This window comes from Anneissia japonica, unplaced genomic scaffold, assembly GCF_011630105.1.
Source record: "Anneissia japonica isolate Jap-2015-1 unplaced genomic scaffold, ASM1163010v1 scaffold673_len1821605_cov196, whole genome shotgun sequence".
NCBI lineage: Eukaryota > Metazoa > Echinodermata > Crinoidea > Comatulida > Comatulidae > Anneissia > Anneissia japonica.
In genome coordinates this window covers 941,757-961,927 of record NW_022717449.1, presented here as the reverse complement: position 1 = coordinate 961,927, position 20,171 = coordinate 941,757, and the positions used below count along the sequence as shown (strand labels likewise).

At 33.7% G+C, this 20,171-nt stretch overlaps 2 protein-coding genes across 6 annotated transcripts in view; one reads left to right on the top strand and one right to left on the bottom strand.

The window, feature by feature from the left end:
- Window positions 1-2,551: 2,551 nt before the first annotated feature.
- On the bottom strand, window positions 2,552-6,633 carry LOC117110289 (integrator complex subunit 14-like). 4 transcript variants are annotated; one of them, XM_033252941.1, is made up of 6 exons: window positions 6,484-6,633; window positions 5,259-5,489; window positions 4,301-4,408; window positions 3,164-3,665; window positions 2,885-3,020; window positions 2,552-2,714 (listed from the first exon to the last, which is right to left on the bottom strand). In XM_033252941.1, exons 2-6 carry the CDS (start codon window positions 5,478-5,480, stop codon window positions 2,570-2,572), a joined length of 1,113 nt encoding a protein of 370 aa, XP_033108832.1. In that variant the 5' UTR covers window positions 5,481-5,489; window positions 6,484-6,633; the 3' UTR covers window positions 2,552-2,569. The 4 variants fall into 4 exon arrangements, with proteins under 4 accessions (XP_033108832.1, XP_033108833.1, XP_033108834.1 ...); XM_033252942.1 differs by having other exon boundaries at window positions 5,259-5,500; window positions 6,484-6,628; XM_033252943.1 differs by having other exon boundaries at window positions 5,259-5,562; window positions 6,484-6,617.
- An 80-nt stretch (window positions 6,634-6,713) lies between these two features.
- Window positions 6,714-20,171, top strand: part of LOC117110288 (sodium/potassium/calcium exchanger 1-like) — a 58,838-nt gene continuing 45,380 nt past the window's right edge. Inside the window, exon 1 of one of the 2 annotated variants that reach the window (XM_033252938.1) lies at window positions 6,714-6,901. The gene's annotated coding sequence lies outside the window, so the exon portion shown is untranslated. Of the gene's footprint in view, window positions 6,902-6,960; window positions 7,166-20,171 lie in introns of those variants that run through there. The other variant, XM_033252940.1, reaches the window with a different exon arrangement.

Here is a 20,171-nt window from a genome sequence, read left to right as displayed (position 1 = left end):
ATTTTCCAATTTTCAGACAGAAGACACATGCCCCTCCCTGTTTTTTTTAATGTAGACCCACCGTGTCCCATCTGCATTGGAAGAAAACGTCTCATTGCTGTAGGAAATAATATGAGGCTTGCCTTCCTAAAACCACCATCAGTGATCAATAAAATGAAAATTGCCTTTTTAATATACTCTTATTCTCCACATTATGAGCTTTAAAATGTCATTTACTGGAATCGACTTACTAACTGCCAAAGTTATGAGTAAAAGTATTATGGCTTCTCTGTACTCGTATACAATAATGCCACTTTTTTTTTTATGTTAATTACTCAGTTTAATAATTAGTGACAGTATGCTGGTGTTTGGATGGCAAGCCTAATATGTTTTATCTATTTCCAGAACAAAATTTATTGAATTAGGATATGATAACAAAGTATATTCTTTATTTGTCTTCAAGACTAATTCATGATTGGAGAGATATATTAATCATGAGAGGATGTAGGTGTCCCAACTATCCATTTTGAGAACCCAGCAAGGCTGTATCCAACTCACTGAGTCCAAGACAAAGGGAAAATTTGAACAAGAACTGTTGGAAATCAATGGCATTTTAATTTAATCTGTACAAAGACAAATTACCGGTAATAGTTTGTGGTCAATTGAAAAATATAACATTACAGGTACATAGTAATGTGTATAGCTGTCAGCATGTCGGAGAAATGCTGTTTTCTCAAAATAGAGTATAAACTAAAAACAACCTTGTTAAAACTGTACATTGTAAATTGTGTTACATCCTCACCTCACATATTTTTTTGTTACATAAGGCCATAAATTATGTTAAATAATATTTTATATATTGATACTGCAAGCACATTTAGTACAGTACTCATGTGCTGTTTTTTTGTGGTGTAGTTGTGTTCTGTTATATTCTTCAAAACTAACTTAAACTTTGCTATAAATTGTGCTAAGTTTGTAATCTCCAAAGATGCATCATCTTTCTCGCACAATGTACATCCTTCATGTAAAGACCTGTCTACACTAACAAATTTTCTTTGATAAAAAAACTGTTGAATGCCAATATAGATTCATGATGTGCCTATTTATGGTCATAATGTGAGGTCGTCATGACCATATTTAGGAATGTCACATGTACTGTAACTCACACATAAAGTGAATGCTTTTTTGTGTGTATCTGATAAATGACTGTTGCATAATGGTTTCAATGCTTATTGTCAATGAAATGCTATTATATTATTTTTTTTAAGTTAATCACTAATAATATTGATCATTTAATACATATGTACTGTTCTATATTTTCAATTACAAATGAAATGAAGAATAAACATGATAGCAGTTCAACTCAATGTTTCAAACAACAAGCTGAAATGTTTAAAAGTTCAGATGAGTGGTAGTAAATTGTTATTTTTCTTTTTAGTGTTATCAAGTTCTATTTTGATTTGCACTAGAACAAAAATTGTGGCCAAATTATTAAGAAAATTATCTTCATCTACTGCCTTTATGTTATTTTAACTTGTATATAAAAAGTTGATTTTTAGCGCCTTGAGCACTACTGCAGTGGATATGTGCGCTTTATAAATGTTATTATTATTGATATTACCATAGATATTATATATAACTGAAAGTATCAGTGGTCTTACCCTGTATGTTAATATACTTCTTAAAATTAATAAATTATTTTTCTGTTTGTAAATGTTATGTTTGTTTATAATTGAGATTCTTTCTGACAATATAAAAAAAAAATACTGCCAACTCCAGTGCATTTATTCCTAAATACAACATTATTTACTTATCGGAAAAAATATGGATATTTCTTTTTCAGACGTCGAAGCAAACTTATGGCCAAGATGAACTTGAGTGTTCTCAGTTTGGCCTAGCTAGAAAAATAAAATCAGTTCTAAAAATATAACAAGTTATTTGTTTGAAACTGATGAGATGAGAGAGCATTGTATTGTTTTAGAAGTCAGTCTATAGGCCTAATATGTTTAAAATGATACTGTATTTAGATTTGTTAAGTAAGAATAACTAGGGCTAGCCCTAGCCTAGTTTAGAAGAATATAGTCTGAGTAAAGTGAACAGATAACCTTATTATGTGCTAACTAAGTAAGTACAACTTACAAGAAGGTGTACGGTCTGCTTTATTGTAACAACGAACGCACAGACCTAAAATAGGAGCGGTTCGCAATCATCTACCAGCAGAGAGCAGTCTAGCCTTAGTAGTAGTAGTATAAATAGCAGGCTAGAGTCGGGGCCTAGGCAAGATAACCGTACCCGTAGGACCATACTAGCTAGGCCTAGCTAGAGGCCTAGGGCCTCGGCCTAGTACCTGTCTCTTATACACATCTAGATGTGTATAAGAGACAGGTTACAGGATTTGAAACCAGAACCCTCAAATTGGAAGGCAAATATCTTAACCACAGTCTTTAATACCATCTGTAGCTCAATAATTTTGAATTGAATTAAAAGATCAAAAACATCACCACCATTCTAGTCAACTGTCATCCTTTTCATCATCACTTCATTTCTGTATTCTACTTCATCCATAGAATTCATCACTAGTTGTTAATTATTAAACCTTACTTCCAGCAGGGCCCAATCTCTTAAACTTGCCAAGCCACGGCAATGCATTGTCTCCGGGTTCAAACAACGACATCATCAAAGTTGAACGCTTCTTATTATCTGCCCAAGAATACAACATTCCATACCAATCTTCACTGTGGAAATTAAAATATCAACCAATCAATCATAAACCTTCATATAGTTATTTTTTAAATATATTTATTCTTTATGTAATTCTCTTCCAACAGCGACATGTCACGGGATGGAATGAATTTTTACTACTATTATTAAAGTGTAGTAATATGATTTATTAATATCAACTTACCTGACTTGGACAAGAGCAACCATGTTTTCTACTTTAAGACTCCCGTGCAACAAGACACAAAATGAGGGCGTTTTTCCATCATCAGAACTGTTCACATCATCAGCGTCAATAGCCAAACTTGTGACCTTACTGAACTCTGATGGGTAAAAAATTATGGACTGTATAAAGCATATTATACAGTAATAACCATTTAGCTTTCAGTTCAAAATTGTTTTCCTTCTCTATTAACAGACACATTAAAATACCATAATTACTCTTTGTATACACCCATAATTTTACCTTGCTTTGGTACTGGTAACACCAGGTGCCGGGAAATTGACGGTGGACTTGAAATATCTGCTGAGTCTAGGAACCCACATATATGAAGCGAATCTAACACCGTCTTCTTTATGGTGGCATGATCAACGACAACTTCCACAGACTCTGGGGCAGGATGAAGTTTTACATACGACAACAAATTCCCACAGTGCAACTTGGCATAATGAGGCACATAGCTAGATGTAGCCATCTTTGTGAACGTCTGTTGAATATTGCTCGTGCTTAAAGGTGCATCTGCTACGTATACCTCACCGTTTTTGTTAATATCTACAAGCTTTTGGAACATTGTGAGGGAGTTCTTATGTTGAAGTTCAGCAAGGCTTGCGATCAGAACAATGTTCAGTTTTGCCGGGAAATTGTACGGTAGTGGAAATGATCGGTTATCTGATTTGGAGTAGTTATGTAAAGAATGTTTTAAAGAGCCTTGACTCACACCAACATTGCCATCTGTTATTAGTATTACCTACAAAAAAAAAATGTATCTTCAGATTAATAATAGTTTAAAGATCAAAATATTGTCAATAATTTTCAAAACCCCACCCATCGTCTTATTTATTGCTTTCTATTTGCCTACAGTATATTGCAAGTTTTACCTTAGTTTTAATGAAAGTAACTAACTAGTAATGAATGTAAAAACTCAATAAATGACCCATTAACAGGTATAACTGTTACGATGTTCTTCATTTTCATGTACCAAAAATGAATTGAAGTGAAACTTGTTCAGGCATTTGTCAGGAAAAGGATTTTGGTGGGAATTTTATCTGGACCTGGTATCTTGTTCTTCTGAAGGAGTTCGTGTCTTGAATGTAGGAAGTGATTGCTTTGATGCCGAAATGTTATACATAATTTGAATACTACTTGAATGTTATTTGTTAGGTTCATTAGTATGAGATTCTTTCTGTCTTTAGTGATTGAGTTACATAATTTCATTAGAGTATATTTTAACAGATTTCATGGGGGAAATAGAGTTCAATAACACCATTAACAACATGATTTCAATTATCTACCTTATCCTAAAGCATAATCTGTATTTAAAACTACATTCCAATTCTAGCTAGTTGCATTCAAACTCATAAAACGGAGTAATTTACTACTTACCTGACAGGCAGCGTTAGCTCCCCACTCATCCAATATCATGTCTCGAACTCCTGCAAGGGCCAACTCAACACAGGTCTTATCATAATCTTCAATCTTACTCAAAGCGGCCTGCAATTATTTAACATCTTGAATTAGTCATTTTATAATACTGCAGTGCTACATAAAATTTGAGTGGAAAATGACATCTACATAATTATTTAAATTTAAAGGAAATTCATTGCTTTAAGAATATAATCTTTTGGATGTATTTTGTCTGTTTGTGTTTCATGCGGAACACCATGCAATCTGATTATTTTGTATTATCTTTTGTTGAGGATTTGGATTAAGCACTTCTATTGATGGACGTTTTAAAAATTTTGTTATTCTCGACTTCATCTATTCAACTTCATCTTTCTTGTTTATATAATATGTATATTTTCCTTGTCAAAAAACCCCAAATTATACCTACTTTGATTTCGTTCAGATATTATTTTCACTTTTTTTGTTCATTTTATCTTTTAATAACAGAAGTAGGATATTTTCTTTATACCTCTTTTGGGTTTATCCTAATTTTATCGCTTGTTTTCCTGTTATAGTTAGTTCTAATTATTGAGTCCATTTTTGTAGTGTGGTAAATAGTGATTAAATTTATTAAGCCAATTTGTAGATTTAACTGTGCATACCCGTATCAAAGTCAGTCAACATAAACAAACATACACACAAGTTTTATGTTGACTGACCTTGGATACGGGCATGTGCAGTTCAAACTACAAATTGGTTAGTAATCAGTGTATATGTTAGACAGGAACTGCTAAGTGCCAAACGCACTCATGTGGGCAAAGTACAATAGGAATTGAAACCCTTGACCTTAACATTAACAGACCAACTCACAACTTTTTAAACATGCCTATACAGTACCATCTCAAAAATGTGATATCTAAATTTTTGACAAAAACATTGTTAGGCAACAGATATTCACCTCAATTTCTTCATAGTTTCTTGTAAAAGGAACAACAACTTCATACAATGATGAAAAGATGACTAAAGACACAAACTCAAGACGTTGGTGTTTGGCTATGTACTCCATCAGTGTTGAAATTCCACGATGAGCTAGCTCACGTCGCGACAGTGTTTCTCCAGCAGCATCGTTTACTGGTCGTGTCATTGACAGAGACACATCAAGAAGAATTACTGTAGGCATCTTGGAAACCTATGAAAGAACTAGGATTCTTGGATGGTTTTATACAGTAGAATATTACGAGTACAATTGCAATGAAGACAAACTAATGGAAGCAAAAATAAATTACTGCAGAGCCATGCAAAAAGAGCATTTTTAATTAATATAATATAATATAATTATATAATATAATTAATTTCAGAATTTGGAACTTCATTGTAAAGCCTGGTTAAAATCACTACACTGTCGATACAATATTTTCAGTGCAATCGTACTGTGTAGCAGTCCCTGAAAATCAGGAAGGCTCCTCGATTTAACAGAACAATCAGCATCACCGAAAGCTGTCGGCGATAGACAACGTGTAACGATTATATAGAAACCAAGCTTAACTGGTGGAAAAAATATGGATATTTCTTTTTCAGACGTCGAAGCAAACTTATGGCCAAGATGAACTTGAGTGTTCTCAGTTTGGCCTAGCTAGAAAAATAAAATCAGTTCTAAAAATATAACAAGTTATTTGTTTGAAACTGATGAGATGAGAGAGCATTGTATTGTTTTAGAAGTCAGTCTATAGGCCTAATATGTTTAAAATGATACTGTATTTAGATTTGTTAAGTAAGAATAACTAGGGCTAGCCCTAGCCTAGTTTAGAAGAATATAGTCTGAGTAAAGTGAACAGATAACCTTATTATGTGCTAACTAAGTAAGTACAACTTACAAGAAGGTGTACGGTCTGCTTTATTGTAACAACGAACGCACAGACCTAAAATAGGAGCGGTTCGCAATCATCTACCAGCAGAGAGCAGTCTGGCCTTAGTAGTAGTAGTATAAATAGCAGGCTAGAGTCGGGGCCTAGGCAAGATAACCGTACCCGTAGGCCCATACTAGCTAGGCCTAGCTAGAGGCCTAGGGCCTCGGCCTAGTACAGCAGTAGTAGTAGTAGTAGTAGTAGGGCTTGCTTAGCCTAGGCCTAGCCTAGGTGCATACATAATATAACAACCCTAACCCTGCCTCGGCCTAAACTTACTTCAACAATAATGATTGGCACAACAAATCAGTAGTCAAAGACTAAAGAATATAGTTTTAAGAAGTTCATTTTAAAGAATCAAAACAATCAATCATGTTTATTTATCCCCACACCGTAACCGGCCGCCGATCGTCGATCCCGCCCTCTATTGTTTTTTAAGGGATCGCGGAAATCTCTGACACACAGCAGGTCCATCATACGTCGACGTGTGAAACCGTGAAACACAGAAAACTCGTTGCGAGGAACGCTTCGTGATATTGTCATCGATCTGATCTCAGAAAGTTGTTGTTACGCGAAACCAAGCGACAGGTTGTTGCTGTTTAATGATTGCTCTTTTATTCTCACCAAAATCCAAAGCTGACCAAAAATATTCATGACCTAAAACTAAAGCCTAGGACTTGTACATATTTCAGTTTTGGTAAGTAAATCATTTACTGTGTGTGTGTGTGTGTCTGTTTATGTTGACGTGAGGAGAGAGGTTGACGATTCATGCATGTCATGATGGCTGTGATTAGTTAGTCTGGCTGGTAATGGTTCATCAATCAATCGATAACTATTGTTTAAAATCGATTTCTGGATGTAACTTACATATTTTGTATTTGTGGGTGGATAGGCTAGATCGCTTAAATTCATACTAATTTGCTGTGAATGGGCAGAATAAAACATCGTCTGCAGATCGAAGGTAAGCAAACATGGCCTGCTGAATTGATACAGTAAAGTAAAGCGTCAACTCTTCCTGGTCTGGATCACTCTCCAATACAAAATTCTATCCCTTGTCTTTTGAGATTATTGACTGATTCAGCTAATCATAAATTTTGAACTATGCAGGAATAGTCCTGCATGTCCAGTGGCGTAATGACGAGCCATGTGTGGCCTGGGGAGAAAATGTGTTGGAGATCATGAATTTCAGTAAAGTTTTGCTAAGGCCCCAAAAAAAAAGTTTGTCACCCCTTCCCTCATTACTTTTGTTTTGGGGAAATTCTGATTTTTTTTTTTAAGCAACATATTTGTATTTCAAATGGTTGTTTTTCCACTAAGATTTCTTGCAAATATGTTTATATTACAACAAAAACGTATTTTATTTACTTGAGAACATCGGTAAAATGGGGGCAAGGTTAGCAAAAAAAAATAAAAATAAAACCTCCCTCCCTCCCTCTTCAGTTTTTATTCTTTTGATAGGGTGATAAACTAAAAATTTTTTTTATGGGGCCTAACCTATTATTATTAATACTGCAAAGACTGCATTAAAAGCAGTGTCAGTATTGTTTAGAGTACTACAGTGTTATGTCATGATACCACATGATACTACTCCGTTGCTATCGTTGCAAAAAGCGTTCAACCAGGCACCATTTTCTCCACTGACAAACCACTGATCCCATTTTCTAACGTAATTAATAAGATGTTGTTTCTTACTTTTTCTTTGTAAATTTTAATTGATGATTAAATAGGTGTTCGATAACTAATATAATGCAAGCTTTTGTGTTTTTAGTACATTTTGATGGTAAAATATTAGATTTCAAAATGCCTATTCCAGAAAGCCTATGAAGTCATTTAGGCGTAATGGACGGTAACCAATGTCTGTTGACAACAGACAGCGCAACTTGGCATATCATGACAACACGACTGTGGTACTCTATTGTGTGACTATATAAACCATAGAATCAACTTTTATTTTTAGACACTCCAGGGCCCCTTTGGACTAGGGGAACCATAAGTGTTACCCACTGTGCATGTCCATGCAAGCTCTCTGTTACATTTTTAGAATGGAATTATATTAATAAACGGATAAATAACAGTGAGGAAGTTGTGTACGAATGGTGGAGACCTCTGCGAGTTATCTGAAAGTGCATCGAGTGATGATTGAAACTGTTTATGTTTAACATATAATTTTTTGGCATCAATTTGGCATCTAAAATTGAACACATGGGAATTTGTATATGATAAATTGATTCAAAGAATATCAACTTTACGTACTAAATATCTTTATTTAACACTATGTTTTGATGCAGTGTTCATACATATGTAGAGATGAAATAATCAACTTTACGCACTAGTAGATATCTTGAATGTTTTTTCAGTAACCCATTGTTTGATTTAAAGCAATGTTCGTATTGTACTTGAGAGGCAAATGACAGAGACTAATGATATATAATAGATGATAGATACTGTGTGCTAGTTGCTTGGTAACACAATTTCAAATATCTTAAACTTATCCCTCAAGCATAAAAGAAAGTAATGTTATCGCAAATAAATGCTCTGCGTGTATTACTCGGTATTCAGGCAAGGGTGGAGGAGTGCTTACATTCTAGTACGGTATTGTTAAATTAATTTTGTTTTGCAGACCACTTCGGTCCCGAAGTAGTCTTTAATTGGAGGAGACCTGAATGTAACTTGCATGTAATTCAAATCCTAACTGTGAAAATGAGGATATCAACAAATTATGAGTTATGATTTTGTAAAATTTTAATGAAAGTACTCTAGGGTCTTGTCTTGCCTGCTGATGCGGGAAAGCCATTTTATACTGCAGATAAACTTTTCTAAGAACTATAGAGCTAAACAACTAGTACAGAATTAGGAATACCAGAAAATTTATTTTGCAAGCTAGGGACCTTCACTTAATCATAAAGCTCTCTCACTTCACATTCGTTCCCTATCATATTCCCCCCTCCCCTCCCATCATTTCAATACTCTTAGGAATACATCTGGTTGAGTGTTGTTGTTGTAGTAGTGCTCATTTATATTTATATTGTTAACCTGAATTCTACTAAATACTGTACGGTATGCTTGAATTAAGTACAGAGATCAAAATTTATTAGAACCATAAAATTATTTTCTAGTGCAATATTTCTTAGTCACTTAAAACACTGGTTAATCCTGAACAGGTGAGTGACAAAGGCAGAATACTCAGAGCAGCAACAACAGTAGGCCCACCATAGTGCATCAACCACACAAGAATGTCTGTGTTCGTCTCCATCATTGGTTCACTAACACTTAGTCGTATAGTTTTTTTACAGCAATACAGAATTGAGTATAAAAAGCCATTTAAATGTCACTCCTCCTGTATCTGGTATTAGCATTTGATTTGGCTCGATATGTAGTATTCAATTTTGAGTTTATTCCGTACATCAGTTACAGTAATGCTTCTGGTTTTTAGTATAAGTTTTGCCAGTTACAGTAATTATTGGCATCCTGGGCATTTGCAAAGCATCCTGGTGCTAAGTAATTGAGGTAAATTGAGTTTAGTCACAGTCTGGTTGAATCAATAAACCATGCAAGATTTTAGTGTGCATGTTTAATTGACTTTCAGTAACTTTAGCTTTCAAGCACACCCATGCTCTTTGTGTGTATATTTTATTTTATATTTTGTTATGTTCCCATTCAGTATTTTCTAGCATGTCAGTGCAGTTGTCACCTGAATCTGCTGTCGTGTTCTTCAAACCGTTTCTTCATTTTTGTTTGATTGTGAGTAGAGGTCTGGCCACTTGCTGCTGCCCATTCATTTCTTCATTTTAATTTGAGCTTCCTTTTATCACAGTATCTCAGTATCTCAGTGACTAGCTTTGCTAGCCCTTGTACTTGATAAACACGTGAAACAACGAAATGGAATACATTCATTCATCTTTTACAGAATTTCATATCACAAACTATAGGAAAAGTAGTACAATTTACTGTACCTAAAATAGCATTTCTAGCTTCACAACACTTTAAAGTAATAAAAATTATATTTATATTTAATATATTTGACGCAAACGTCTGTCGACCAGCAGTGTTACCAGAGAATGATATGTGCAGTGCTAGAGCCTGTCACAAGATGTCCCTAAGCAAATATCTTAAGCTGTTTTATCAAACCATCTTAGCAAAATCTTGAAAGTTTAAATATCGTCTTAGATTGCGCATGCCATCGACTTTTTAATTTTAAGCAATTTTTAAGCTAAGCAATATTGATAAGCAAAAAAATGTACTTAGATGAATTTAAGCTGATTTCTATTTTGATAAATCATGCCTTGTATCCCAAGTCAGCTGGTTAATAAAATACATTTTTTTTTTTATTATAAGAACCAGTACAATTTTGCTGAGGCTCAGTATTATTATTTTTTGCCCATTTCAGGCTCAAAATGTTCTGATTTTGATCTTATTGTACACACTTTTCAAATATAGAAAATTATTATTGTATTACAGTACAGGTAATTGTATTAATTATTGAGGGTAATACATAGTAACACCTACTGCACATAAGGTACAGATCAGATATGTTGGTTATTCTATTTGAAAAAAAAAAAACCTCTTGACATTTTTATCTCAGCCTCAATTTGTTCTTTTTAAAGCAATTTTAGCCTGGCTTTTCCTATAAAATGTGTTATAAAAAAGTGTATTTAAATACAGTTTGTTAAAATGTACATTCAGTTATGTCATGTTATTGCCTATGTATTAACATGTCTATAGGTGTGAACTTTGAACTTAATGTTAAAACCATCTTCGTTTACTTTTCACTAGATTATAAAAGGATATGCACATTTTTTCTATCTTATCTGCAATTTTAAATCAATTTTATTGCATGTTGAGGCTAATGTATTTGCCATGACATCCCCCGAGATATTGCCGCTGATTGCAACATTCAAAATAATTGATAACCATGAAAACTTACTAAGAATCTACAGTGTTATTTAAAGCAAAGTGCTTCAAGACACAGCAGGCTTGGCTTTAATGAGTTTCTAAAACACATCATGTCAAACTACACTATTTAGTAATTAGACTAATTACCCATACCGCACAAATCGAGAAAAATGCATTTTTGGTTTCAAACAGACACAAACTTTCAGTGGGTTATCACTGACACACGTGCGGTGTTGCAATCGTTGTAATCGGCTAGATAACCTGTCTCTTATACACATCTAGATGTGTATAAGAGACAGGATTTTAATTTGATTTGATTATTAAGATGATGTTGATTTTGAGTGCCTTACCTAAATTAGATTAAAAGTAGGTGCTACTGTACAAGGGCAATCAGATCATCTTGTGAATGCTCACAAGGAAACCTGATCCCACTTTGTAAATATCTTTTTACATACTGTACTGAATGCAATTCATAAACATCAGTTGAGATGAGACCGTAAACAACCTTTATAATTATGATCCTCTGAAATTTGAAGGAGTGATGGAAAGTAGAGCAAACCACTACAGTCCAATTCAGTTTTATGAAATACTTGGGCCATTTGGCCTATATGTCACAAGGAATACCACAATGAATTAACATATTTATTCAAGTTAACATCCCGGGCATTTATTGTCGAAAGGGTTTTTGAGGGAGGCGTTTATTCAAGGAGGACATTTATTCAAGGGGCACGTTTATTTGAGGGAGGCGTTTATTTTTTTTTGTGTAAAATGGATACTATCTGTCTCTTATACACATCTAGATGTGTATAAGAGACAGATTCTATTCTATGTTACAGTTTAGGTTTTGTCATCAGAAGGGTAATGTATTTCTCTGACCTTAGAGTATTTGATTTCTTTGCAGAGTGTTCTACTGATTATCAAATATTTTGCCATGCTACCATGGTTACACTCTTAATATATTTTCAATAAGCACGTTGAAAAGAAATGATTCACAATCATCAGATATAATCAACTATAAATTTTATTCTTTTTTCCAAAATCGTCTTTACCACCATCACAAATTTATTATATCATAATCATCGTCAGCATAAAATTTGTATTGTTTATAGTCTTCATATTTTTGTAACGTTAAAAGGAATACCAAGGATCCTAGCTACTGTGAATAGTTATAGGGAAGGTTAGAATTTATCCTTGGGAACAATGTAATGTATGTTTAGAAGGACACAGCACAGCTAAATAAATATATCACCCACTCACTATAAACCAAGAGTTTTGAATAATTGGTTTCGAAATTTGTTCGAGGGCTATTCATTTTGAAAGGCTTTGTTTCAAGTAAATTACTTAGTATATTTCAGTTTTCGTTTTGAAATATTGAAACTCGGAGTAATTTACCAAAGTTCATAAAGAAATAATTTTATCTTTAATATAATAATAATTTGATAGCCTATTTTTTGGTTTTCTCAAGAAAGATATTGCAATTTATTGTTTATAAATATTTTAAATCAATAAACTAAACTTTTTGCATTTTTCATATTGACATATATACGAAGAGGTTTGTAGTCTGTTATGTCTGAGCCCCTATAACTTAAGTTAGTTTTGTTTAGGCGAGACTTTTTTTATACCTTGTTTAGCGAACCTGCCGAACGCAAATATTGATGATTTCAAATAAAAATAAAATTTAAAAAATGGAAATTTCAGAAAAAAATTAAATTTTTGTTTAAATTTCTATTATTATGCCCTCCGCTTCCTTGAAACCTCTAAAGATAAAATATGTATATTTCATCCTAATTATATAAATTTGAAGCATTTAACCATCCCATTTTACATTCACTAATAAATTTTATTTTTATTTTCTCCTTCGTCTGGATGTTTTTAGCAAAACTATTTGCTATTAATAAGGAAACAAAATTTTATTTTTATTCCGCCCTCCTCCGATGATCTTTAAAAAAAAAATAAGTAGGAGAAACAAATAAAAAATGTCTCGCCTTACTGTAGTTAGCAGACCTTCGTAACAGCTCTCTATGTCTCGCTGGCTCATTTGATGTTGCAGCCCACCATTTTTATGCTCCGCTTTACTCTGATTCAATGCTAAGATCAAGGGAGGAATTTACTGCCAAAACACTCAATGTAAAGCATTTCTTAACAGATTTCACATTCATTCATTGAGACTTTCATGTTGTGACATTATTTAGCTTTACAGTTTGCTAGGTATCTGATCATAATCTAAACTCAATGTGCATGATAATGTCTCTAGAGATCAGGTGAACGCCCTCTAAATTCATTGTCTACATTAATAATTAAAATAGCAAATATGAAAATTGATCAAATGCACCAGACTGTAAAATATATTATGTCCACTTGGCTAGAAGGATTTTATAATGATATAAAATACAGTACTGTATAAACAAATTATTTGTGTTCTTAATTGAATTAGATTTATTGTCGAATATACATTATTGTCGAATATACAACGCGCCATGAGCGTTTCCTCGAAACAGATACTGCTACGCTATAATTGTTCTATCTAATTATTGAAAAAAAAATGATTTTAATTTGATTTGATTATTAAGATGATGATGATGTTGATTTTGAGTGCCTTACCTAAATTAGATTAAAAGTAGGTGCTACTGTACAAGGGCAATCAGATCATCTTGTGAATGCTCACAAGGAAACCTGATCCCACTTTGTAAATATCTTTTTACATACTGTACTGAATGCAATTCATAAACATCAGTTGAGATGAGACCGTAAACAACCTTTATAATTATGATCCTCTGAAATTTGAAGGAGTGATGGAAAGTAGAGCAAACCACTACAGTCCAATTCAGTTTTATGAAATACTTGGGCCATTTGGCCTATATGTCACAAGGAATACCACAATGAATTAACATATTTATTCAAGTTAACATCCCGGGCATTTATTGTCGAAAGGGTTTTTGAGGGAGGCGTTTATTCAAGGAGGACATTTATTCAAGGGGCACGTTTATTTGAGGGAGGCGTTTATTTTTTTGTGTGTAAAATGGATACTATGTACTCAAATAAATGGCCTTGAATTTCACTATAAGTGTTGAACTACAGTACAACACACAATTGCTGTACCATCAAAATCTCTTACTGCATGAACATAATTTATATGTATTGATCGCAACCAGGTTACAAAAAATGTAATTGTACATTAGTAGAATGTGTTGAGAATAATGTTACTTCCACTAGATTTGTTTACAGTCAATTAGAGGGTGGGGTGCATTTTTTTTAGGAAAAATAAACGCATCTGGGCATTTATCCAAGGCTCTGGGGGGAGGGGGCGTTTATTCAAAGCGGGGCCTTCGAATAAATATGGTATATTAAATACTGTACAGTATGTGTATGTGTTTGAACAAAAGAGGCTATTCTTGGATTAAGGAAATGAAGTTGAATATGTCAGTATATTTAGGTGGGCACTGAATTGCTCTTGTATCTGTGGCTTAATTCAGGCAAATCCTGAGGAAAACCACAGATTCAGAATTCGTAGTCAAACGTAGGAGCCATGAACTTTTTCAAAGTAGCGGAAGTTACACATTTTTTTTTTTTATTTTAGCACAGTAAACATCATTTATAAAGCACAATAGAATGATGTGTATTATCGGTGAAATAAACAAAATAGTATAATAATAACTCATTAAACCAAGAGGTTAACTTATATTAGGCTGTATCTGATACAAATTAACTCGACTATAGAAACAAAATGTTTGAGGGTACATATTAATACGGATAAACAATTTTTTTTTTATGATGTCATATTTTATGGTACTGTATGTTTAATGAGGTCAAAAATGATTTTAATGTGAAGTTGTAAAATGGATGAAGAGTTTTAAAGAGTAGGATTTAAAGGGGATACCACTAAAAGTTGAGATTATACAATATACCTTTAAAATTCTTTTGTGGGAAAATGCCGATGTTGGAACCATAATAGAACAGTATTATATACTATTGGAAACAGGGATGTACCTATCCTGTATTACAGCCAATTTCAATGATAGAAAGCTTGAAATATCGTCACCAACACAACGGAGAGTGGCATTTTTATAATGCACATTAAACTCTACCTTTTCAGATAATTGTTTAGAGTGTAACTACACTATTTGGTAATTAGACTAATTACCCATACCGCATAAATCGAGAAAAATGCATTTTTGGTTTCAAACAGACACAAACTTTCAGTGGGTTATCACTGACACACGTGCGGTGTTACAATCGTTGTAATCGGCTAGATAACTTTCCTAGGCATAGCGGTACCCTACTTGCAGTATAATTTGGAATAAGCCTATCCACATGCAAGTCTGGAATTATTAAAAACATGGTTTAAGCACGATAAACCTAGTTTGTAGGCCTATAATCCAAGAACTTAAATAGCAGAAGAATGAGCTGTTCCGCGTATTTGCATTAAAATTGATGGAACATTTGCCCTCCCGCGAATGGGGTTAAATTTGAATATTTTACTAAGTGGAGAAACTACAGGAAAAAAATGAACCAGAGCGGCGCCTTTATTATTACTATATAGCGCCACCGCGTGGACGGGGTAAAATTGCTCTCCGTGTACACACAATGCCTTTTAAACGGATGTTCCACTATATTGGTAAGCTGTTCTATCTTCTGCTATTTATTATCTTTGCTATAATTACCCGTGACTACAATTCTAAAACATAAGCTAAAATCAGAGAGTATAAAATTGCAAGAAGTCTAACTGCCCTGATTTTGTATGCACACAATTAAACATAAAAAAGTAATTTGAGATAGGAGATGCCCTATTAGAGTTCAAAAGTGACCTTTTGAAGGACGCCCTCTAGTTCATGGTAGTGCTTTTTGAAATAGGATTATATTCCAATTAAACCCCGAGAGTCAGACCTCTTGCAGTTCTATAATCTTTGCTAAAATACAGTTTGTGTCTGACAACGACTGCGTACAGCACGTAAAACAAGATTTTCATTTTCACAAAGAGGCACAAACTTTGCTGTCATGTGTACAACCTATGCTGCTTTTATTTTTATCGTTTTCACAAACAGGCACAAACTTTTCATGCTTATTAACAGGTTCATTAAAGTTAAGGAAAGAAAAATAAATTGGAAAATTTGAACTGTTTAAATCCTTATCTTTAAACATATGTAAAAAAATAGTTAAAATTTCTATATCATGATAGTGGAATTTACAGATCTGTGAAGTAGTCAACTTCAAATGTATTTTTCTCAAAACATGATTTTGGTTGAAATTGAAGTTTGTGTCTCTTTGTGAAAACAATGACAATATGTTAGACTTAATGCCAACAAGACCTCTAAGCGCTTCATGTTATTACCTCGGTCATTAAATCAAGGAGAATTCCATAATATTGCAGCTGTAATCAGCTCATTTTGCATTTGAACCTACCAGGTAATCACTTGTACTCCTGGGTGGAGAGAGACAACTGTAAGTAAAGTGCCTTGCCAAAGGACAAAAGCGAAATGCACAGCGAAGGATTTTCAATAGATGCATGAATAGAGTTAATGTAAAATTTCTCTTTAATGCATTGTACATTTCAACTTGCTTCCTCTTGGCAGATCTTAATACATGTTCTCGTTTCCCATCATCCATCGTAATGTTCATAGCTACAGGGTTTTCAGTAGTTGATAACAATATCAATTATCCTTGCTTTTAATCATGTTAGTAATGTCAATTTGATTGTTATTGATTGTATTAATGAAGAATTTCAAGACTACATTGTAATTATATAAAACATGCAGAAAAATATTATTTAATATATTATAATTAGTGAATAAGTTATAGCAGTTAAATAAAATAAATTTAAAAAATTAAGTTTTTGTTATTTACACATTTTTTTTGGAAAATGTTTGTAATGAAAAATTGTGAATAAAAAAAAAATTGAATTAAAGTCCTACTGTAGGCTATACTTTAAACATTATTATAAAAGATTAATAATATGCCAATTCAATAAATTTATGAATGTTTCAATTTTTTCTTAACAAAGCTAAATTTGAGGACTGTTGAACAGTCCCTACAGGGTTTTGGCCCAATATGTGATGGATAAAAATTCCTCTATAAAGTTGGACATTTATTTGACAAAAGGACTAGCTTAAAAGGCCTTTCCTCCCATCTCTGACATTGTGGCAACTGTGCTGTCTTAGGGCCAATGGTGGCCCTGTTCTTTTGGACAAACTTCACTTTAGGGATATAGTATATATTTAATTTAATATATATAATATTCCAAAATATTTCAAATATTTTATGGGTACAAATTACTTTCTGAAAGGAATTGCACCAACTGGAAGTGTGGGATATTTTCTGGCAGAGTTAAGTTATTTTATGACAGGGGTTTGGTTTTCTATCAGGAACCCATTCTGTAGGAAATTTTATCGCTCTTGGAAAAATTTTTTATCAAGAAAAAATTTTCCAGCCAGAGGGTTGATTTTCACAAACCTGGAGGAAGTTTTTCACCATGAAGAAAGTTTCAACTCTTGGAAAATTTCTCCATATTGGTAAATTCCTCCTGCTGAAATTTTCAGAAAAAAAGAAAATAAACTGGAAGAAGTACAAAAGCAGTAAGATATGGAGAGAAGAAGGATGCAGAAACATTTGACTGTCATCGTCAGACAGGGTGGTCTGTGTAGAAACTAGAACATATGCTATACTCAATTCTTCAAATTGAACCAAATCTATGTGGTTATTATCGATGTGGCAATGACCGCATAATGTATACATGAGAGAAGGCAGTATTATCCATGTTGCATTTTGGTGGCTTTCCAGGCCTAGAATCTCTTAATTAGTTCATATTTTTTTCTATTCAGGTTAGTTGATATTTATGTATGCAGTACTGTATATTACTGTTTGCACTACATTATGTAAATAACTGCCTACTCTGCCACTTGTCAGCTTCTTTAAATAGAGACCTTTCATCTCGGATCTTATACATCCTCAAATGCTCTTGACTTAATTATAGTCAATGTAAAATCGCATACAGTACAGGAAGGAGATAAGAAGGCTCTGAGATACGGATTTGATGAGGTTGGAAAATTTCAGTTGGGTATGGACTATATTACTTTAATAAAGATTAATATTTATTATTATTATTATTGAAAGAAGTGAAGAATGACTGATGGATGCACTCAGCTAGTTTCTCTTGTCAAGCTGCTATTCTGTCAAGTTGAGTAGTTCAGAGTCATACTGTACAGTGTCAGGCAGTGATGGTCCTATCAAGATACAGATTATTTCCGGGTATACTCTGAAAAGTATACCACCTTTTAAAGGTGGATCATGTACTAATGCAGAAGTATGTTTTGCAGTAAAAACATGCATGTGAGCTAACCTTGAAGTATGTTGCTTGTAAGTTCGGCATGAACATATCATATGCTTTTAAAGAATATTAAAACAATGACAGAAAAATTAGTTCCCCCAAAAATTATATGCCTCCAGATATAATGGAGGAGTTGAATAGCTTGGTGGTTAAGATGCTTGCCTTCCAATCCCAGGGTCCTGGGTTCAATTCCTGCCAGTTGCAGGATTTTTTCTTACGACATAAACAACTCCACTCCCTAAATCTCATATTGAGATTTAGTTTGTGTAAAGCATCGTGTGTGTATGTTTGTCTTGTGTAAGGGATTGTCACCTACAAGTAGGACAGTGATATATATTCGCTATTGGCAATCCTTGGCACATGTGTTGTGTGCCTAAAGAAAGAATAATAATAATAATAATAATGAACCTTACCGGAATGTGAATCAAACAGGGCTAGGAATAAACACCACAAACATAAGTGTTGACCCACGAACACACATACTTAATGTTTACGCTATGACACCTTAGCAACAACATCCAAGGGGCGGAGCTTAGCCTACTCTAATTATCAAGTGCAGAACTAAGTGCATTTATATGCACTGATTATGATGTAATAAAAATTTAAAAAATATTAATATTATTGTAAGTATTATTATCATGAGTACCAACCTGACTATGTTTCTGTGGATGTGTGTACCAGATTGAGGATTTTTGTCCGTCCTGGTGTGTGAGTAGTCATGTGTGCTTCAAATGTCTATAGTTGAACTATATAGTCACATGACCATTTTCCCAGCACTCAACCAATTACCTTCCAATTCTCAACTGTAATTCATCGTTTTCTCAACTCACTTGTTGTTTTATCTTAGAGGTGCTTAGTCGCATGTTATTGGTCATTGAAAAGTAATTTATACATTTAATTAAAGTTGCTCGTGACCAGCTTACAAATTAGTTTTGTACACATTCAATTAAAGTTGCTTAGTCACATACTTACTAATTAGTCATGCATATATTCATGTTCTTCGTCACAAAAAGTAATTTATACATTCAATTAAAGGTGCCCAGTCTCTGGCCAATATCCATGAGTTCGTATTTAATTAAAGGTGCGTGGTTACAGTCATGTAGCACTTGTGTTATTCATGCATACACTATGATTCAAAAAGTCAGTGAGTGTGTAGATATGTAAAATGTGACAGAATGTTTACTTTTTCAAGTGGCTTGATAATTAATGAGGATTCAGCTTTATGAAATAAACTTAGAGGTTAGGTTCACTAGAGCCCTAGTATCCGGATCAGCAGCTAACCGTTAACACTCATGTCAGAAGCCCTATCGGTTACCAGGATCTGGATACGCTAATGGTTAGCTAGAACTATCGGTTAGCAAGTTGAGCGCATTTCTATTATTAATCAATCACACATACGCATCTCCAATTTTTAGTTTCCTATTGGCCAGGTGATGATTCCATTGTCATCTTCTTGATATCTGGATCAGGGATTTTCTTGTATGAATTCAAGGGTGATTGCGTATGTTATTTATCTGGATCCTGCTAACCGTTAGCTGGTATAGGTGAACATAGCTAGAGTCACTAACTATCCTCAGAGGTCACCTGCAAAGGTCATGAAATGTTCTGAAACGGAAGATTCATAATATAATTCAATTAGTTTTGTAGCCAAGTCGGAGATTTTCTTGGAAACGTTTAACAACCAGCTTTCTATTGCACTTGTCGCTCTTTACACCCACGGTATAATGCTGATTATTGACAAAATTATCGTGCC